The 23618-nt window shown below is 34.9% G+C and overlaps 1 protein-coding gene across 2 annotated transcripts in view; it reads right to left on the reverse strand.

Moving 5' to 3' along the window:
• Positions 1-23618, reverse strand: part of PHF20L1 (PHD finger protein 20 like 1) — a 78291-nt gene that overhangs the window by 50641 nt on the left and 4032 nt on the right. Inside the window, exons 3-6 of one of the 2 annotated variants that reach the window (XM_041768502.1) lie at positions 8041-8212; positions 7818-7902; positions 4135-4223; positions 3782-3859 (exon numbers count right to left, since the gene is read on the reverse strand). In XM_041768502.1, the coding sequence (XP_041624436.1) occupies positions 3782-3859; positions 4135-4223; positions 7818-7902; positions 8041-8212 (424 nt within the window). The remainder of the gene's footprint in view (positions 1-3781; positions 3860-4134; positions 4224-7817; positions 7903-8040; positions 8213-23618) is intronic. The other variant, XM_041768501.1, reaches the window with a different exon arrangement.

Genomic DNA, 23618 nt, shown 5'->3' on the forward strand with positions numbered 1-23618 from the left:
CCAATTTATCACAACAGCTTAATACTACTAGCGAAAGAAAAAGAGCCACTTGATTTGACCAAGGTGAAGTACATGTTGACAGGCTCCAGATTAATTAATTTCCCTCCCTCTTCAACTTCCGGGGATTTGCGCTGATTGCCACTCTTCTGAGATGTGAATATTTACCCTTCTTGTGTTCACATTTTCAGTTTGTTGCTAAATAATTTTTTCTATTACCATTTTATTTCTAATTAAAAACACTTATTATAAAAAATATGAAAAGATGTAAAAAAAAGTGGCGTTAACATTTAAATTTTCACAATCAAAATGATTTTTTAAAAAAAACTGTTTGTGACACCTCTACAGTTAATCTTCCACTGAGGCCACTAAGCTTCAGAGAGACCAACTCAAATTCAACCAAAATGGGTAACACATTAAATTCTTAATCCACGTAACTAAAGAATACTTGACAACATCAAATGCAGTTACTTTACAGGTTACATTAATGACTGCTCAGTCTTGAAAATATATGTGAATAAGCCATTAAAAATAAGCCAACAAACAAAATCTATGTCTCTTTCTCTTCCCTATGATTGAAATGAACTAAAACTATCATGTGACTGCACCTCACACATTCATTCACCAATTTTCTATTGAATATCTTGCTATGTGTGCCAAGAAGCATGCTAAGAATTCATGAGACATTTTATAAAAGATGCTGCCTGAAAGGACCCAAAATGTATAGGCCCTGGAGTGATCACATCTTTGCTCCTGCCTGGAAGATGACCAGCATCTAGCTTTCTCAGTATTTAAACTGTGTCCCCCATATATGTCTAATCAGAAAGTGAACTAAGACATAGTCGTGAAATACAGATTTATGTCTCTAGTTTGTAAAAAGAAAAACAAAAACAAAACAAACCAGATAAACCAAGTTTATCCAATCCCAGGTTTACTTAGAGCCAGGTTTTTTGGTACTACCTATAAGGAACTGAAAAGTAAATAAAATTAACTATTAGACAGTGTGATAGGATAGACAGTGGAGGAATAAACAAAATGCCACGGAAGAAAACAAAATAAAAGATTAACCTTAAGAGAAATGCTAATGGACGGCTTCAAGGAGCGTGACAGATGAGGTGAGCCCTGCAGCAGGAATCTTCGAGGCAAAGGGCAGAAGGAAAGGAGTCAAGAAAGGAGTTAACTGACAGCAGAAGGAAGAGGAAGTCCACGGGACAAAGCCATGGCAGTCAGTGTACGTGAACGGACAGAAGATGCAGGAGCATCTGAGTAAGCCAGAGGCGTATGGCTAAGATGAGCTTTGAGACTGACATTAAGTATTAGAGAAAAAGTAGCACCACAGATGAAACAGAGAGTAATGAACAAAGCAGACCGAGAAACTAAAGTACAGCCCGACTAGCAAAGTGCCAAATTCAGCAGAGGTCATACCTGTACATGGTCTTATGAAGAGCAGAGTGCTTAATTCTGTGTTCCACATTGTGGGGAAATTTTTAAGTTGTTAGAGAAATGCTGAAAAATGCCAGGGGTAAATTCCATCCCTGGCTCTTTTCTCTCTCCAATGAACAGAAAACTGGGAGAGATTCATGTTGTAGTTCTTAAAACTGCAATTAGATATTTCTTTAAAGTTCCTTATCATAGGACTTGTTAATCATGGAACCACTGCAGTTGTGTCATTAAAAAATTCTCCCATTATTTTGCCCTTCTATTTTTAAACAGGTAAGATTCACTATTAAAAATAGCTGGTGTGATCCTTCCATGAATTAGAGCTAAATGATGTGCTTCAAAGCTCCTGTAGACAACAGAGCAGTACACAATAAAGAACATGTTGGAAATCAGATTGACTTTAGAGTCATTCTATGCATTATGGTTATGTGAAATTTTAAGCCAGTCATTCAATTCTCTAAGTTCTGAATTCCTCAACTGTGAAATAGAACTATCAGTCACAGCCATGTCAAAGGTTCTGCTAGGAGAACCCAATTAAATAATGTATGCAAAAAAAGTTTTATAAATAGTAAAGGACCTTAAGAGCAAATCTTTAACACTGGTGAGTTTTACATCAGCACACTTGCAAAAAGAAAAAATAGGATAGAAAAAGCCACGGAAAGTTTAGAGAAGAATATATTTCCATACTGCATCTATTTATCCTTTGCTAATTTAGTAAAAGAAATTTACCGTATATCTTTACAAAGGAATTCTCAAAGTACTCGAAATTTTTAAGATACATGCAAAGTTGGATTCTCTTAGCACTGCCCACGCAACACCTGACTTAGTATATTTCCTACATGAAAACAAGTCAAAAACTTTTTGGGGAAAAAAAAAAAACACATAAAATGAAACCATTTTATAAAAAAAAAAACAATTCTACAGATATTTTAGTGTGCTTGTAATTAAAAGTTATGAAGAAAAATATAAATTAAAAGAAATAGTGTCACTCAGGGCACTTGGGTGGCTCAGTAGTTTACGGTTCTGACTCTTGATTTCAGCTCAGGTCATGATCTCAGGGTCATGAGATTGAGCCCTGCATAGGGTTCATGCTATGTGTGAAGTCTGCTTAAGATTCTCTCTCACCGCCACCCCATCCCACCTGTGTGCACTCTTGCACCTTCTCTCATAAAAAAAAAAAAAAAAGAAAGAAAGAAAGAAAGAAATATAGTATTACTCATATTTTCAAAGGTTTATATTTTGGCATTGATTTTAATGTTAACATACATCATAATGTAACTATTTACTCAAAGTAAACACCAAATACATCCCATAAATTAATTTTTATTACTTGTAATTTTACCACAGACCAAATTGGCTCAGTGTCTCACTTTGGAGAAAAATTGAAGTTTTAGGGTTAGTGCCATCTCACAAACAGCTGAATAGCCAGAATAACAATTATAGCCTTAAAGAAAAAAAAATTTTGAGAATTTTGTTTAATTAGACAGGTATATATTAAACTAAGTTTCCAATGTCTTAATCTATATTTCTATGCAGTAACCAAGAAATCACACCATTGAATGCTTAAAGGAACATTTTATTTATATGTACAAGCAGGAAAACACAAAGCAATTTCCTGATCAAAAGCATTTCCATTTTAAATTGCATTTCTATATTAACTGGGGAAAAATTCTGCTATCTGATCACCACAAAACTAAATTTTTGAAAACCAGGTGATTTAAAACAATCACACTTCTCAGAAGGTATCAAGAATCATTTTTTTTAACGCGGTGATCTACATTTCTAGATTACTAAATGTACACATTTGGCTGCAATTGACCAGATAACTTCAACACATTTCAGAATGATACTTTTCACTGCACAGTATAGAACAAGTATGTAGCATATTTCCATATTAGACATTTTTATAGATTACTTTCAATTCTTAAAATTAATTGTAGGTCCAGGTGCTGAAAATCCCAAATAACAGCAGAACATAAAAGAAAATATTTTAAATTTCTATTGGCACCTTTTCTTTCCAGTCTTTCAGGAAACATATTCAATCAATGAAATCATGGTTTTAACTTCATCCCAGATTCTCCTTTAAATGCTTACCGTTCATTCTTGCTTTGAGCAGTGACAAAGCATGTAATAGACTGCTTACGTCCTATGACTCAGAGAGTCCTACCTGAAGCAGCCTACAGAGTGTCAGGTAAGCGCCTTTTAAAAGAAGATTAATGACTATGATTTATAAAAGGAAAGAAGAAGATAAGAAACTCAATATAAAATTTTATATTAAAAATTAACTTTCTAAATGATAATATATACCAGGAAAAACAAAATGAAATTAAAAAAAGGCACTTACCTCACTTCCCATAGACTGGTTACACGATCCAGCTGGGTCGATAGGACAACACCAGCTTAGTGGATGCTGGGATTTCACCTGGAACAGAAACTAGTGACCTATAACTTTAGCAGGTCTAAAGCCAAAGAAGCAAAAATCAAGTGTATAATTTATCTTACATTCTAAGCTTCTTTTTCTTGCTGCTATTTGGGGCTATCAGCACATAATCCTACAATTAGTTCACTTTAAAATATATGTATTTTTTTTTCTTTTTCTTTCTTTCTTCTTCTTTTTTTTTTTTTTTTTTCTTTCTTGATTGGTCACCATTCAAGAAGACATCCCTTTGGGTAGCTAGGAATGTTGAACACTCTTACCTGCCCCTTAGCATCCTCGGGCATGGCCTTAATGTGCATTCTTTTTAAACAACGAATTACTCCATCATAAAACTGAACTGTGAATGTCCCTGAAACAGGAGCAAGTCAGAATCATTAGAAAATACAACTGAATCTTACAGCAACACTTGAAATCTAACAAGTCACACCCTGACAGAAGTAAATACACTGTGACTGCAGTAACTGCAAACACACACCCGTTAAGAACTTGATCAAGTTGGTTAAAGTTTATTTGGTTAAGGTGTACTTTCTCTTTCCCTCTAATAAAACCATTACTTCCAAACATAAGTATTATTTCTATAAGAATTATCCTTCCTTCTTTGGAAGTTTCTTTTTAGAGAGAAAGAACTGATAGAGGGACAAAAAAAAAAAAATCACTTGCTCAAGGAAAGATTATTCCATTCACAGTATTAATGAACTAGCAAGTGAGAAAGAATCAGATCCACAGGCTTCTAAGCTAGAAAATAACTTACAGACCATGTACATGAAATTGTTCTGCACAGATGAGAACAATGAACTGCCAGGAGGCCGAAGGCTCCATCCATAGCAGTCCACTAAGCAACAGCACAGCTATATCCACACCCCCATATCCCCATGCCTTTCCCACTCACTCAGTTCTGCTTTTAGGGCTCAAGACCCTGTTTGCACGACAATCTCAAAGTATATTTGCTTTTTGTTACAGAGGCCATGCTATTAAGTCAACAAAACATATAAATTGTGTAGATCTTATACTTAAGAAATTTCAGTATTTTTCTATCATTTCTGGTACAAATGAGGGCTGAGAGCCGCTTTAAGTAAACAGATACATGACCTTTACAAAAGAAGTAAAAACAATAAGGTGTGATAATTTTTATGATTGGCTTTGAAGTTGGCACCAAAGCCAGACATACATGTACAAAGATTTTCCTTAATTTTGTAATTTGATCACTCGATTTTGTATTTTCTATAATTAGTGTAATTCACAATATTGCAGATATAAAGATCTAGACCCAGGTTACTGAGGGGAAAAAATGATTAGTTGAGGAGCAAGGATATAAAGCCACTGGGAAAATTTTGAGAATATCAAACCATACATACACTTTACACTACCATCACTACTGCAACTGTCCTCTTCCTTCTTCAGTAATGGCCTTCCAGAAGAGGGCAGGCTCCACACCAACTGGGCATTCATCCCTCCTCACTAGTGATATCACACTGTTTCTGCTCTTGTGATGCCTTTCTCCTTTCCTCCCTCCAACCTACTCTTCAAGATCACCTCTTTAAATCCCACCCAGAATATGAACACTTCTCTGTTCCCTGTTTACAGATTTGTCCCTCCTCTTCAACTTCTCTAAGATATATTTCAAACATTGTTTTCATTAGTTTTGTTTAGCTTTTACAGTGCCTCTTGAAGGCTTCCCTTCCCTTGTTTTTCTTTGGGGGCATGGTCATGGTGGGCAGGCTCATCTACCATGTGGGGCATACAGAAATTTAAAAAAAAAAAACAGCCAATGGAGATTTTTTTTAAAAAATTACAACTGCCAATATTTCACTAAGGGCCCACTTGAACTCCTCTTGCAATGGCAGAGACTGCAGTAAGTGTCTTCACTCTTCCACTAATATAAGCTTAATTTTCTGTATTCTATGCCCATGGACAAACAGGAGAGGATAAAACATAGGGGCTTTGCTTCCGAGTGCACTGCGTGTTATGTACACATGGATTTGTATATGGTATACTTCCAAGAAGCTTTAAGCATGGAAGTAAGGTCTCAAAGCTCTCCACACTTAAAGGAACTGCTCTTAATTAAGATAAAATGTCATTTAATTGTGTTTCATTTTCTTTTATTTTGACTGGATCCATTTACTACCCAACAGAATTGATTCGTTACCTCCTCCATTCCTTCCACAAACTGTAACTGACTGCTTATACACGAGGCTCTGGACTAGAAACCTGGGGAATACGTGTATGTAAGACACAGGACTATGGGCTCTCAGGAAGTGTAAGTGCACAGGGAGACAAAGGCCATATGAGACAAGGAAAAGTGACCTGCCAACCTAACAATGAAGATGCCCCTCAACTCCTCCTAGAGTAAGGTGATGAGAGGTAGTAAAATCATGTTTGTTATTTCAATTCCTTAAAACAGTAAGTCAGAATAGGCCTTTGTAAAGTTATATCATATTTCTAGCTAGACACCAAGGATTTGCTTTCCCACACCTAACACTCTTTAAAATATCTCTTTTTAAATGTTTTCCTCTTTTATCTCCTCTTACCTCCCATTTTTTCCCCACATTTGTTACTCTAAATGTCCTCAGCTTAAATCCCTTCCACAGTTCCTTCCCATCACCTCCAAATAAAATTGAAATTCTATAGCAAGATTGTAAGACATTCCACACACAGGCCCTTTTCTCTCCCCCTTTAAAGGACTCCCTCACTCCAGTCACACCAAAGTCTCACAGTTCCTAAAAGGTGGCAGGCCTCTCTTCTGTTCTTTTACAACATACCGTTTCTTCTGTCAGAAAAGCTTTTCATTCCTTATCTAGCTGACTTGTCTTTCAGGTTTAAAGCATCCCCTTACTTAGATTAAATGTCTCTTTTTGCAAAGAAGCTGCCACTCAATGTGTCTCTTCAGTAAAAAAAGATGAGTGGTGAAGTTTAGGAAATAATTGTTATAGAAAACTAATGTTATTATTGACTTGAAAAACATACTTACAAATATTTTATAACTTTTTAAAGTGAGATTTTAAATAAATTTTTTAAAAAATATTTAAGTATATTTCCAATACTAATTTAAATATTAACTTTCATGCCTTTCCAAATTAGTCTATAAGTTCTGGCTTTTTTTTAATACATTACCTGCCCAACAGATGTATTCATCTTCAGCCACACTAATGTACCTGATTTCTGTGTTATTTTCAACATTTCTGATCAGTTCAGTAATTTTTGCTCAATATTAATATTAGATACCATAAAGGCTATTAGGAAACTTAACTCTCAGGACGACTGGGTGGCTCAGTGGTTGAGCATCTGCCTTCAGTTCAGGGTGTGATCCTGGGGTCCTGGGATCCTGTCCGACATCAGGCTCCCCAAAGGGAGCCTGCTTCTCCCTCTGCCTACGTCTCTGCCTCTTTCTGTGTGTCTCTCATGAATAATTTTTTTTTAAAGTAAACTTAATTCTCAGAAATTAAGGAAATGGGCTAGGAAAAGATGCAATAAAGGAAATCCTCAAATTGACAAATTTTCACACTCTTTCCTCAGAAAACACTGTACTATATTTTACTTTCAAGTTGAACTGATTTGAATTTCCCTGTATCTTTAACCTTCCCTCACACTCTGGTTGAGTTGCTCATAAAGATAACTTAGCCAACAAAGTGGAAACAGAGAAGAAATAAAATGCTTATAATGTAAGCCTGTGAACCAAAAGCTGCACAGTTTTAGCCAACTCTTTCCCTCTCCTAATTTAAACATTTATTTAGGCAGTAAGTAGATCACGTATCATGTTATTCTATATAACATGTAACAAATGAAACACTCCTAAAAATTAAGATTAGCAGGAAATTCATTAAGTCTGAAACAAGAAATAACAACTATATGACCATATGTAACAATTACACACATTAAAATTAGAAACACAGTTAAATTTTCCCAGATCACTTTGAAGTAACCTAAGATCACTTCAAATACATACCTTCTTTGTTAATTGCTTCAATCTTGGCAGGGTAATAGCGACAATCTGTCCAGCGAGCCAGAACTTCTTCTCCAGCTTTGAAATCCTATTTTAAACAACTTTTAAGATCAATACCATGTATAATAAATAAGCATTTCCTTTATAAAGTTTTGTAATATTTAACAGAATTCCTTTTGAAATATATCATTACATAGTTAGCAAATGGAAAAAGCTTGCTACTTACAAAGAAATCTTCCTCATCTTTTAGCCCTTCTTTTCTTAACGCAGGTCTCTCCAAGGGTCGCAACCTATTGCTATCCCAGTAAATCCATTCATCATAACGATGACTCCAACGCTCAAAATGGACCAACATCTTGCCCTCCTCATAGTCGATTTTTTCAATTCGTGATGGATACCTCCAAAATAAAAAGAAGCTTCATATAAGGAGAAAATTCTTATGTTTGTTTACACAAAGTATTAAAAAGAATAATTTAACTGAAATATTGCTTCCCATTAAAACCATAAAATATAGGTATTTTTAAACTACTGAACTAACGAAATTTGTCTTATTATTTTTTCATGATTTTTTATAAAGATTTTATTTATTTATTCATGATAGTGAGAGAGAGAGAGAGAGACAGAGGCAGACACACAGGCAGACGGAGAAGCAGGCTCCATGCAGGAAACTTGATGTGGGACTCGATCCTGGGACTCCAGCATCACACCCTGGGCCGAAGGCAAGCACTAAACCGCTGAGCCACCCAGGGATCCCCAAATGATTGATCTTAATACCCAGTAAAATACTTCAATACACTCCCAGTGGAAATATAAATTACTTGCACTGTTTTGGTAAGTAAATTGAGAACAGGTTTCATGAGCCCTAAACATATTCCTATTTTTTAACTCAATCGTTATAATTCTGGAACTATATATACAAAATATTTATAATAACAAAGAAAATAGAAACCATCTAAAAATATAATTAGAAAAACTGAAGACTGTCTAGCTATACAAACAATGGTATATCCACTGAATGATATAGTCTTTAAATGTGGTATTTACAAAAAATTTACATAGGAAAATGTAAAAAAGTAGCAGCACTATGCTCAGAATTATAAGTATGTAAGACAAATTTGTCTAGCAAAACATACCAACATGTACATGTGTCTCTTTATGGCACAAAACCACTTTTTTTTCCTATTTCTCCATACTTTCCAATATTTTATAATGTGTATCAATGATAGTAGGAAAAGCTCGGTTAAACTTTAAATTCTAAAATATAAAAATAACAAATATTGTTCTGTCTTTATGTGTGATGCTTCTATGATAAATTCTAAAAAGAAATTAGAAATTAGTTAACTTGGAACTTTCAACATGGAAAATTGCCTCATTTCTAATGTACTGTATTAAATGTTCACAGATGACTCAAAAATTTTTAGAAAGTATCATTAAATAACCGTTAACACTCAACAGCAGCACACGGTAGATGATTCAGCCATAAAAGTTTCGTATTTTTCCTAGTTTTTGATAAATCTGGAATTTTTCTTCTCCCTATAGAAAACTGGCTTTCACTATAAAGCACAATAGACCTTACATAACTTTGAAATTTAGGAACTATTACAGGCTTTATGTATCATTCATGCTATTCAAGACTTCTTAACCATTTCAAGGGCCCTGAATCTTTCTCTGGTGTAGCTTCTTTCCCCACTTTGGTATGATACTGAACTACTTGGGATGTCCTCAAAAATACTGAGCTCTGTCAAACATTTGTGCATTGTACACTCTGTTCTTTCCACCTAATCCCAAACTGTCTCCCTCCCTTCCTTCTCTATTCCTCATTCCAGGCTTGGCTTAATGTGTAATCCCATGTGCAAAGACATTCCCACTCCCTGCCCTGGCTGCTCTGACTACACCCACCTGCACAACCACCATCTCAGTGCAGGTTCCTAAACTGTGTGCCATGAGGTATTTATAGCCCTTGCTACTTTAATACTCATGACCTACAAAAAGGTCTGGTGGTTAAATAGCTTGGGAAAATACTGGATAAAAAGTTATATTGTTTTCTTTGTTGGAGATAAAACATTTACTATTACCACAATAAAAGAAATAGGTAACCCTTTTATCACAAACCTTTTAACAATTCTTGTGATAGCAGATATCTGAGGGACATGATTTTAGATGCTACCCTTTGGCCTGTGAGCTTCAAGGATTAAGAGTCATGTCCATTCTCGTATCCCCCAAGCGTCTAGCCCAATGGCTGACATGCACTGGCCACTCAGGGAATGCTCAGAACGAACAAGAAGTTTTGTTAAAGACAGTCTGCACATTTCTTCAGAACTAAGAAGGCTGCTGTTGACCTTATAACCTTAAGTTAGAACTTACTCTTGGTCTTCTTTGGGGAATAGGTGTGAAGAAACACTTTGTTAAAGAAAAAGCATAAAGGGACTTAACATACTCCCCAAGGTGAACAAGGTAGACCCCACCCACCAAGAATCAATACTATAACGCTTGTCTTTTGCAATGATGCTCTGACAGTATGTTTCTGCTCCTCTGGTTTTTAAAACATAAGAACTGCCACTAGCACTGGGGGACGCCTAGAAGTAACAATGCCCTTTATTTTCCAGCATTCACTGGCCACTTCACCATTACAAAGAGATTTTCTATCAATTATAAAAAAATGGATAAATTTCTAATTCTGCATGTTTATCTTTTTATTTTTGAACAAAACATCAGAGGTTTATTCTCTGGGTTACTTCAAATTCTAAATGTAAACAACTCACGTATTTAAAACATTCCTCAAAGTGAGAATGGTCCACAGTAACAGAGTTAAACACATCTTTATTTTCATAACATGACTGAATTCAGCAAAGAGTCAGAATCCAAGTAAGTTCAAATCGTTTAAATCTGGATTGCATTTTTAAGTAACTTATAGTTTCCTAAAATACTTCAAACTCTGTTCACTGACAGGATGCCTGATGTTAACCACCAAACTAAAAATTATATTTTGGGGAACTGCTTCAGAATAATTTATAGCATGTTATATACTCTTTATATAAATATCAAGAGATTGATTGGTAAACTTTGGATGAAGGCCAAGAATAAAGTAACACTAATACCCAAGATTATCTCTTTTAATCCTTACAATATCCACTAATCAAATGTTGAATCTTAAATAAAAGTGCCATAAATATTACCATTGTCAAGAACGACTAAGTTTCTGTTCATTCATTTCATATGTATTTGGGCATCTAATAAGATTAAGACACTGTTGGTACAGAAAAAGGAAATATCATTAACTCCTACCTTCAAGGAACTTAGCTGAGAGTCTGACAAGGAGAAAGAAGAATCAGAATATTCACATGTATGTTAGACTCTATGTTCTTTCCTTACCGAGTGTCAACTGCTCCTTATATACCTTGTCTCTTTGGATCCTGGTAACCATCCAAGGTATAGATAACACAGTCCCCATGTAACAGATGAAGACTGTCCAAGAATACACATGGTAGAGTATTCACAGCCAAAACCAACTGGCACAAAAGCCTATAGCAGAAATGGGATCAGGTCTACATCAAAGTAATTATATCATATATGGTGAACTGGTAAGTATATACAAGAATTTCATATAAGATGCTATTAATAAGAGAGAAAATTGGGGAGTTCACTGAATGTTTTTGGTAGATGTCGTCATCTACGTTGGTCTTCTAGGATTTAGACTTAATAAACAAGGTACAAAAAAAGTAAAGTGCACACACTTCCAGTTAGTCAATGTTCATTTACTTAAAACCAAGGTTAGGCAATCACTCAGATAATGAGGTCTCTGTCCTTAAGAACCTCTTGACCAAAGGCTGGAGGGGCAGTTCAAGGAAACCGGTCCCTTTGGCTAGACTACATGATCAGCAGTAGGGTGAATAAAAGAGAATACTGGGACATCAGACTGGACTCAGTAGCTAGGTTCAAAGTGAGGGGCTCTGTGATACCTAACTGATGAAACATCCCATCACTGTACAAACAACAGGAAACCCCGTACTTTGGTTTGCCTCAGGAAAAAAACCCTAACATTAAAATCTTTGCTATCATGTGCAAAGATTGCACAAAATGGCAACTTAACATATAGTCCTATACAGTGAAATGATTTTCCTGTCCTAACAAATGTCCCAAATAATGCTTTGATACACAGTGAATGAAAAATAGTGAACAAACGTATTCACAAATGCCTTCTATCTTGACTGAAAGCAACACTATTTTGATACACAATTTATGTTTTATTATAATTGAATATGAATGGAACATAAAACTTTTCATATTGAATTTGGAAGATGTAGTGATGATGCTTTTTTTTTGTGATGATGCTTTTGTTTTGTCATCTTTTAAAATGCTAAATCACGGAAAACTGTTAAAGAACAATGATTAGGCTGAGTCTCCAATATTTATGATGGGAAAAGATCTCAGAAGTGGGAGACTGTGGTTTCAGAGTTAAAACAATGAAAGATAAGAAGAAAAAGAAATACTTGGCATTTGGCTTGGCATTTCTTTAGGGGTTCAAAAGAGATGGAAGTGTGATTCCCCAGTGCCAGAATTCTATACAGAGCTCTCTTACCATTATAATCTGTTACTGCAAAATATCATAAAATGTTCACGATGGACCTTTCCGACTATAATCCCAGTCTGAGATGCATGCATTGCTTAATTGATATTTACTTGTGTGGAAAACAAGGGATTGCCTTCATTGTTCTAGGTTTGCCTAGGTCTAATGTCTTTTACATTTGATTCCTAGCAAGTATAATAAGCAAAGTTAAGAACTGGTTATGAGCCGAATGGAAACAAATAGAATTCAGAAATACTGAGAAGATTTTACAATGATCTTTGCTGAATTTCATGGAATCTTCATACATGCAACTCTACCACCATAATCCATCCATTGGATTCCATTCCTCAGGAATCCATCCATTCCTCAGGACCCTTTCTGAATTAGTGTGGTCAAAGTCCAATAATGGTCAAGTTAAACTGTGGCTATAATTACTGAGTAGAACAAACCCATTATCAAGAACCAAAATTATTTTCATCTCCTCTGAACTCTTATAATGCTTTAATGCCTCATCTGAGAATACCAGCATTTTAACACTGTTACTGGTTCCACTTGTAGAAGACTGTTCATCAGAGTATGGATTCAAGATCAAATCCACAACCCATCAAAGAACCAAATACTAACCAAAGAGGTTTGTTACACATTGAATATACTGCATCAGTTCCCTACAGTTATCAATTTACATGGGCAAGTCCCGATTCACTCACTAAATCAGGAGACTACACCCCCAGGACATACTGTAGGGAACTGATGCAGTATATTCAATGTATTTTAATCAGATTTTCAAAGGGATCCATGATTAAAAACAAAAATCTTTCTGAAAGGCAAGATTATCTATTAACACATACTATAGGTATTCCATTAACGTTCGAAGAAAAAAGAAATAATGGGCAGGTAGCTATTTTAAAAAGTTATATTCGATATATTAACAGTAAAACAAACATTATTTGAACTCATTCTGATTTGCCATCCTATTTGATATAGTCAGTTTTACCTGCATTGATAAAGAAAGTCAACCATGAGGAAATGACAAGAGAAATTCCTTGATACACTTATGCCCTAGGATCTCCTGGACTTAATAAGCTACAGGACAGAGTTGTGAACTACTCACTGATGGGTAGCAATCCACTGAATAAGGTCAGACAACATTATTAGTGTCCTAAAGACCAACAGGATTCACTCTGAGAAATGCCACTCTGAGATTTATTTGAGAGAGAGCATGAGCACATATGCACGGGAGTGGCGGCGGGGAAGAGGGTGGGCAGAGGAAAAAAGAGAATCCTGAAGCAGACTCCCTGCTGAATGAGGAGCCTGATGTGGGGCTCCATTTCATGACCCTGACATCATGACCTGAATGGAAATCAAGAGTCCCTAACTTAACCAACTGTGCCACCTTGATGTCCGCGCCCCCTCCTACAAAAAGGCAAAGTATTTTAAAAACTTGCCCCAATAGTTATTCAAATTATTTTAAATAAGTCATTTGTTTATATTGATAAAATTTGTAAGTTATATAAATTTAAAAATTAACAGTTTCTCATTTGTTTCATTTAACTCAGTAAACAATGAGTCTCTAATTCACTATGTGCCAAACACTGAAGTAGGAATAAACCTACAAGTAACAGTATTATGCCAATCAGTAAACTCAAATTCAGGACAGAGGGGGGAGAAAAAGAAAATCGAATAAGTTACCACAATTATAATACAAGGTTATAGCTCAAACAGTCAAGATAAATTTCAGTAGCACACAGAAAGAATACCTAAATTAGATGTTCTACTAGATAAGTAGGTCTTTAATTACTAAAAAGTGAAACACACTTGAAACCTGACTTACACATAATTTAAACATTAGAGAAATTTAGGGAGTTAGGATTAGTAACTCAAAACGGTTCTGTGGATAAGGACTTCATAAGCAAGGACCTCTAACATAAGTGTCATAAAAAATGACTAAAATACATTAGAAGAACTAAAAATATAGAGTTAAGAACTCCCTCACATATAATCGTCAGAAAGAAGATTATGTGTTAAATAATAAAAATTAATGTAAAATGTAATCCAAAGCAAACATAATATTCTTACAGCATGCAACCTTTTAAATTTTAGCTTCTGGAAGCATTTTAAATTTATATTACACTTTGTAATTTTCAAAAGCATTCTCTCACCCATTCAACTCACCGATTAAACTCCAAGAACAATGTCACCTAGTACTATTATAGTATTTTTAGAGGAAGTGCTTTTAGTTACTGCATGTTAATTTATTTCACACTTGAAGAATACACTGAAAACAAAACTCTTTTGATTAATTCAAACTTGACATCCCAAAATGAAGTATACAAGAATCTAGACTTTCCAGAACATTCAGAGACTAGTTTATATGTCAAAATCACATCTTCTCCAACACTGAATTCTAAGCATCCCATCACATCATCCCCACTGTCCTCTTTTCAGAGGTGTCCACCCCCAAGACACATGTTCAGTAGAAGCTGCCAGACCACCCTGCTGCCTATCTGTCCACACCTTTGCAGCAAAGAACAGGTAGGGTCATAGTTAGTCACATGTTTTCCTTTAGAGCCTTGATGCCACCACATTTCAAATTAAGGTTTCATTTCAGACCCCCAGATTCAAACTCCTACTGCTATCTACCTCCCTAGCACCTCAATCTCCTGCCATGCCTACCTTCTTTCAGTCAATTCTAACTAATCACAGTGCCTACACCTATCTACTCATTACCATCTCCCACCACTATAAAAAATTTCTTTACTACTCTACCTACCCAAAAAAATGCCACCAGTTTTGTACCAGAAGTTTATGACTTCATATATTTAGTTCAGACTAACAGGACCAAACTCCTTGTTACTTAATTTTGTCACAAAATTCAAAACTCCAGCAGGTTGAGGTCCACTTAGTTTCTGTTTCTTAATATTTAGCACTTAAAAAATTATTATACTACTACAGGTTGTTACAGATGTTTATATGCCTGTTGATCGAAGTTTTAAGGATTTGCAGTGACTCTTCTCCCATGTAGACTCCTTTCTATTTAGAATAACCAATATTCATGCTATTATTATAATTAAAGCTAATGTTTACTAAGAGCCTACAATGTGGCAAAGCCACGATAAGCTTTTAACAAGCATTGTCTTGCTTAATCCTCAAAGAACTTTTTTGAATTAGGTACTACTGCTCCTGGTTATTGAAGAGAGGTCACAGAGGCTCTGATCCCTTATGTAATTTATTCAAGTAAAAATAGGTATTTAGGCAGCAGATCCCTGAACTGAGGTTGAGTGTCTGTCCTTAAAGACTATGCTTACATTCAATATATATTCTGCATCTTGCCAAGTTATATTTAGCTCCTATCACACTTACTGCACACATATAGGGTGCTCTTACCAAGAGGTACTGAAAACAAAAATAATATGAGAATCAGATTATGTTTATTTTTTTCTTGCAAATTCAATTTTATATAAGGGCTTTTGATACAAAATATCTGAAGTCAGTTTTTGTTAGGCCAAGAGTACAGAAAACAGCTTTTATTATACAGCACAAAATAAACATCTATGCATAAAAAGGCTCGTTTTATTATTAAAATTTCTCAAAACAAAAAACATACTATATCTCAACTATGCCTAAGTATGAAACATTGCATTAAAATTAAAGAGTCTGAGAAAAGAAAGTAGCTTAACTTTTAAGAGGTTGCAAAGTTTTTACAATATAAATTTAAAACTTAAGAATCTAGGGGCACCTAGGTGGCTCAGTTGGTCAGGCATCCAACTCAGTTTTGGCTCAGGCTATGATCTCATAGTTGTGAGATCAAGCCCCACATGGGGGTCCATGCTGAGACTGGAAACTGCTTAAGATTCTCAATCTCCTCCCTTTGCCCCTCCCAACCCCCAAAAGATAGGAATCTAAGGTATGGTTTGCAATTCGACTAAGAAAAACACTAAGCAACTTTAAAAATATTTACTAATCTAGTTTGACAAATATAATCCTATGCTTAGTTTTCAACTCATAAGTCAAAACTCATTTGCCAAAATTTTCTGAATAGTAACCACATCTCATGAGATCCCCAAAACTTTGGGTTCATTCTTTACCAACCTGCCAAAATTCAAAAAGCTTTGCTGGGTATCTTTAGGAGTAAAATCATTTCATGTGAGTAGCTTATACTTTGGTACCTGAGCAAACCATGATGTACTAGGAACAGATTTATTTTTAATTAAAAGAGGTTAGCTTTTTGGCAATGGAAAAATAGAGTTTTAAGACACATCAAATATTAAATATCCAAATTTTCTTCAAATTCCTGCAACAATTCTCTCAAAGTTGAGTTCATTGAAATTAGCGAAATAACATAATACTGACATCAATTTCCAATGTAATAAAAAGAAAAGTTCTACGTGCTAATGATCTATGGGAGGTGACAATAAGGATAGTTAGTAGTTCTTCAAAATAAAAAGACATCTAAAAATACTAAAAACTGGGACCCTTATGAAGAACAGTAAAACTGTCTTTTCAATATTGTTAATTTTTCTTTTAAAAATATTTTAATACTGATATTTAAAACTCAATACTCCCTCCTTCACTTAAAACATCAATTAAAAACAAAATTAAAAACTTTTCAGAATCTGTAGATACCAGTTCTATCTACTCAACAAAACTAGAATTATTAAACATTCTTTTTATTAGAATTCATTATCATCACAAATAAATTATTTCCCAACTAATGGCTCTGATCAACTCCCCATCACAAAATAAAGCATCATCTACTTTGATGTGTCAAGTGTAGAATCTCCCAATACAGTGATAATATTCAGCAGGAATGAGGTCATGAACAGAGTTAGATGCATATGATATACATACGATGGCTGACCTTCAACCAAATGTCAGAAAAGCAAAAAAAAAAAAAAAAAACTATCTTCTCTTTTGGTCCAATCCCTGCCATTATATGAACACACACACACCACACAGCACAATAATCCCAAGGTTCCTGGATTTTATAGTACTACATATTTCTGAAAGAGGCTAAGAAACCATCAGCTTGAAGGCTTGATTCAAAGGTAAACTTGAGAAGGAAGAGTTTCTAGAACAGACAGACCTGAAATTAACCTGCCTTGCAAAAGCTAATTCAGTGGAATAAGAATGACATTGGCAAGCTGGACTCTCAGGGTCCTTCTAAACACTAGATAGATACATATTACTAAAGAAGGTCAGGAATTAAGATAGCCTATGAATGCTGAGCCCATTTACTCCCTGCAGCTGAGGCTCAGACTTGAGGGTGTCCATATGAGGCAATAAGTTATGGTAACAAGGGGATCCCTGGGTGGCGCAGTGGTTTGGCGCCTGCCTTTGGCCCAGGGCGCGATCCTGGAGACCCGGGATCGAGTCCCACGTCGGGCTCCCAGTGCATGGAGCCTGCTTCTCTCTCTGCCTATGTCTCTGCTTCTCTCTCTCTCTATCATAAATAAATAAAAATTTTTATAAAAAAAAAAAAAAGTTATGGTAACAAGATCCCCCCACACTTAGAGTCAAAAGAACCTGGCTATAAGATGACTTTTCTGACTAGATGAACTGGAATAAAACACTAAATATCTCCAAACCTTAGGTCTGTCCTTTCTAAACTGGTAAAGATCATCCCATACTTGACAGGCTTCTTATACAATTCAATTCAATTCTTATAAAATTCAATTCTTATAAAATTCAAATAACATAATGAATATTTCCTGCATATCTGAATCATTATAGAAGTTGCAATCTCGCAACGGCAAACCACAATTAACTATAACCAGGGACAGTCTTCCTCTCACCCTTAGCAAAAAGGATCTAAATCCCAACTACCCAGTCATATAGTGGTGATCTCAGAAAGCAGAAGAGCAAGAGAACTGAAGCCCATCAAAGTACATAGAGGTCGGTATGCTCTATTTTACTGAAAAACAGCAAAAAACTCTTTTTTGTTGTTGTTTCGTTTGAATCATGCATCACTTTGCTCTGTATTTACATTTTACTTCTTACAACTAACATAAATAAAAAACAGAATATAAATTCAAAAATCATTCTGGATATTTCCATTGCTATCCAACTAAAAAACTTTATCTTTGGGTTAATAATTCTGTATACGCTCAAGACCAGTGGTTCTCCTATGAGGTCCCCAGCCCTGCAGCATCAGCATCACTGGGAAACTTTTTAGAAATGCAAACTACTGGGCCCCACTTCAGACCTACTGAATCAGAAGTTTGGGATGTTGGCCCAGTGACCTATGTTTCAGTGAATCTGAGGAAGCTAAAGTTTGAGAATCACTCTTCCAGACTTCACCTGAATCACTTTCAAAACTAGAGCATCAATGAACTTTGTAAAAGAATCAATTAGTGAATTGTTATCCACGTGAAAAGTTAGGGAGTTAAAGCATCCTACTGGTTAAATATACTTTTCTAAGTCAATAGTTATGATTCTAAGTGATTTCAAAATTAAACAATGAAAGTATTTAAATGAGTGGGAGAACAGGTTGGAGAAAGGGTAACAACGTGCCCAATACCACTACACTCCAACCTTCAAAACTATTATTTTTGTTACAAACTAGATTCATCTTTCTCTTTTTCAACTCATTTTTCTCTTTTTTTAGTGACCAGCAGTTTTGAGGAAACTATGTATGACTTGTATCTTACTTGTGCCTCAAGTCTGTGTTAATGACCCAGCTAAAAGTGAGATTAAAAAATCTATCATCCCTGAATACATGGAAAGTAGATCTGAGTTTCTAATTCAAGGGACCTGAAATATCAGCTAATATGTCACACCCTCATTTCAAGGACATTAAAGCAGAGGAGTAACTCTCCAAAGTCACACAGTTCATGGCAGAACAGCACCTAGAACCTACATCTTCTGACTCCCAGTTAAATGTACTTTTTCCAATATTCCTTTTCTGTTGTCTTCCAAGAAAACTAGGATAAGCAAAAACTGAGCAGAGAGGAAAGAGCTCTATAGAAAATGAATATAACAGAAGGAAGAATAGAGTAAGAACAACAACCAGGCGTGTTTTACAATAAATACATGTACTCTGACCCACTTCTAATCTAGTTTTCAACGTGTTTTGAGGAGAGAGGAAGGAGAAAGTGACCTTTACCACTAAAAGTTTATAGGGCTTTTTTTCGTTAAAAATGTTAAAAATTAAGTAACTACAATGTGCACTGATGCTTGATGATTAAACGGAGCTCACTTAAATCTTAAAATTCAAAATCTGTGACTTTCTGAATGTAAAAATCTCAGAATTAAAGAAAAAAAACCCCCATCATATAGATTTCAATTTGAAATTCTCTACTAGAAGAGTCCTTAATCTGGATGGAGACCATGGATAAGTTTCCTATGACCACTCATAATAGATAATTCAATATTTTAGGTATATAAATGCAATTGTATATTTTTCTGAGTCTATAGCTAAAACTAGGCTTTCAAAGACAGGTAGTGACTCAAAAATAAGAATCAATCTTTTTCAAATATTCAGTTAGGAAAGCCAAACATATAAAGATTTTATTCATATATAAACATGAATCTTTGATTCAAAATATTTCCTATTTTAAAAGTACTTAAGGTTTCTACAGATTTCAAACTCACCTAATGTAATTTAAAAATATCTGGCTTTTAAATTCGATCCACAAACTACTTTTTGGGAGCACTCTTCTACTCCAAATATAGATAACACAACTTATTTCTATTAATGTTTGCCTCTGAATAAATTCAGTTAGAAAAAAGCAACTCTTTTTATTCAGAAAATATGTACTTTAATACAAATTAGAAAGCATTTGAATTTGTTACAATCCAAATTTCCTCAATTTTTCCCACGCTATTAAAATTCTGTTCATGAACATTTTAAAAACTCACATTTGCAAATGTTCCATATAATTCAAAAAACTCCCCATGTGTGGAAACAGCATTTGCCAATTCAAATTTACACTGTTCTATCAAACTCTGATACTTGGAGACATCTCTACATTTTATTTTTCATTTTCCTTTCCTTTAGATCTAGAAGAGAATTAGAAATATTCAACCCCCAAAAAGGTCAGAAGAGCATAACTCATCTGAATGTATTAACTCTGTATTTCAAATATTTGGGGCATATTACTAGATTTGTTTTATTTTCATAACTAGGTCACTTGCTATAGAGTAACTATTTTCAATCAAAAGATGGAAGTTAAATCAGTAGTCCAAACCAGTTTAACACTTTTCTCACTGAACAGTATTCAGAATGATTAGATAAGATATCTGCAAGAGTACTTTGTAAACTATGAAGCTCTGCAGAAACAAAAAGACTTTATCACCTCAAAAAGATGGTTTATAGCCAGCTGCAACGACATGATTTTCTACTACATTCCAGGCCATTCTCATGTCAATACTAAAACTAAAACTACATTTAAGGGATCCCTGGGTGGCTCAGCGCCTGCCCCTGGCCCAGGGTATGATCCTGGAGTCCCAGGATCGAGTCCCACATCAGGCTCCCTGCATGGAGCCTGCTTCTCCCTCTGCCTGTGTCTGTGTCTCTGCCTCTCCCCGTCTCTCTGTGTGTCTCTCATGAATAAATAAAATATTTAAAATAAATAAATAAAACTACGTTTAAAAACTTGTACACTTAAAGTGTTCAGATCCTCAAAGATTTCTTTTTCAGCTCTCCCTCTTCTCTTGCATTTACCTCAGTGCTTTATAATTATGTATTTTGTAGAATCTGAAGTTTAAGTACATTATTTGATCCTTAAAATAACCCCCTAAGTAAAAGCCAGTAACAGTGCTTCCATTTTACCAATAACCTAACTGAGATCGAGAGGTTCCCCATATTTACAGGACCAGCAAGTGACAGTCTAACTTTGAACCTCTTTTATCTTTAGAATCTCCTTACAGTATCTCCAATAGAACTTCAACTCTAAACTTTCTCTTCCCCAAATACACTCCTGTATCAACAACCTATATCCCTTTTTCATTCTTATGATGCTACTGCATTCAAGAGATTATAAATCTGATATGTCACTATTCGAATGTCAGGGGTGTGATAGAAAATATGATGGAGGTAAGATCCAAGATGGTTGCGTTATCTGTAAACATTAAAAAGACTTTTAAAGACTGTTGAGAAAGAAACTAAACACTATGTTTTAAGTAAAACTACAACATTTTTAAAAACTAAGCAACCCTTGCCCCAAAAGTAAATAAAAAATAAAAATTAAGCAACCTCCACTTCTCAGCAGGAGTTAGGTTTAGTCAGTATAGGAAATCCAAAAACTACATATTGGACCTGAAGATGACCGGCCTCTTGGTGGTTTCTTAGGGCCTGCGTTCATTAGTTATTGGTAAATAATCAAACCACCAATGTGTTTTCTGTAGTAGCTTTAAAGTGACTTTGAAAACAAAAAGCAATAAATCACTTCTCTAAAAAAAAATGTAGAGTGTATTTTGAAAGATGAAGTATCTTTCTGAACTTTGAAAAATATGTGATATGGTTTGCTCAAGCAGTAATAATGTATTTTTCATACGAAAAACAGATTGCACCTTCCTATTAAATCTACCCCAAACCTCAAAGTGGAAGCTTAATTTCAGTTTATTTCTGCCCACGTAATTTAGACTTTACCCCTTTCTTTCCAGGGCACAATAAAAGCTCTTTTCCTTTTTTATACAGGAAACATTTTTTACATACAGGACAGGTTGACATTTTGGGTGCTCCACTATCACAACTCTCCCTTTGCCCTTCTCTGAAAAAGGTAACATATCAATATGTGATGATGTTTCCTTCATAACAGATACATGGCTTACTGGGATCGTCTTGTGTGCAGAAACAGTAAGCACCGTCTGCTCTCCTGTTTGTCCCTTCCTGTCCAATGCCTGTAATCATTCAAAAATTATTTATGTCAAATAAAAACTCAATACTTCTCCAATTGTACTGAATAAATGTGAATGGTTAAGCATTCTTAAGGGACACAACAGAAGAGAATGGGAAAGAAAATAAGAAGGGAGGGTGGAAGAGGAAGGGGAATCATTTCAGTATATTTTCAGTGACTAACTCCTTACAAAAATATTAAAATTTTCTTTCTCAACACTTGAATCATCCTTCTACACTTTTACCTGATATAAAGCAAAAATCTGCAGCATTTATATGAAATACAGAATGGCCGTTAACTAGTAATGATATGAAGAATAAAGTTTAGTATCTCATTTAAAAATAAAATCTGTTAAGAGTACTGTGTCTCATAGAACTTCTCTTGTGCCCATATAAAACAAGGTAAATCTTAAGCAATTAATTAGTTGTCCTATAGTACTTTAATACTAAATGAAAGGAATTGCCCAAGGCTAACTAGTTCTTAAGACTACCAACAATAAACAAAGTCATGATAAAAAAGTTATTTCCTTCAACTACCTAGAATACGCATATACGATAGTCCGAATTCCAACTGTGGCAGAATGCTAAAAATCTTCATATAAATGAGCTCATAAAAAGTCAAGTTGATGATAAGTTTCAGTGATTACCATGGGATTATTTTGGCTGATGTTTACTTACTTAAAAGAGACCATTACTACTAGGGTCACTAAAATAAAAGCTAAACTTCATCAATGAGTACACATGCCTGTTATCACCCTAAGCACTTATAAATTTCCTTGGTGCAAAGCATAAGACAATGAAAAAGCTTTCAGCTACAATTACTTTCTCTTTCAAATTCCAAATACTCTAAAAGTACATTTAGGCTTGATTTTTAAAGTAGTTTTTTATAATCTTTTTATTTTAACTACTGGATCATCAATTTAACAGCTGTTGAATGAGAAAATATTTCACCACTAGAAGCAAATTTCTTACTAATTCCGAAATTATGTTAATATCCCTGAAAATCTCTAAGGAAACTAATAAACCTTGTGCTCTTCCAACACTGGGAGCTATTTCAATCACAACTTTGTCAGTTCGAAAGCCTAAGAAAATATACTAATATGATTTAATAAGTGACTCAAAAACCAGTAATAAAAAAAAAAAAAAAAAAAAAAAACCCTGAAAAGTTAATTAAGATTAGCATCAAAGGAAGTATCATTTCTCATACCACATGGAGATTTAACAGTGTGCCTTCAGAGCAAAAAGCTTCTTTTGGTCAAATGAGAACCAGAGACCAGAGATAGCCAATTATCAACTAAACTGCTATCTTTTGTTGCATGTCCAATGCGTGCTCCCCCAATGAACACTCCACCATGTCTGGAAATAATTTTTAGCTTCATGATGACGAGGGATGCTACTGTCT

Source organism: Vulpes lagopus, chromosome 9 (genome assembly GCF_018345385.1).
Source record: "Vulpes lagopus strain Blue_001 chromosome 9, ASM1834538v1, whole genome shotgun sequence".
NCBI lineage: Eukaryota > Metazoa > Chordata > Mammalia > Carnivora > Canidae > Vulpes > Vulpes lagopus.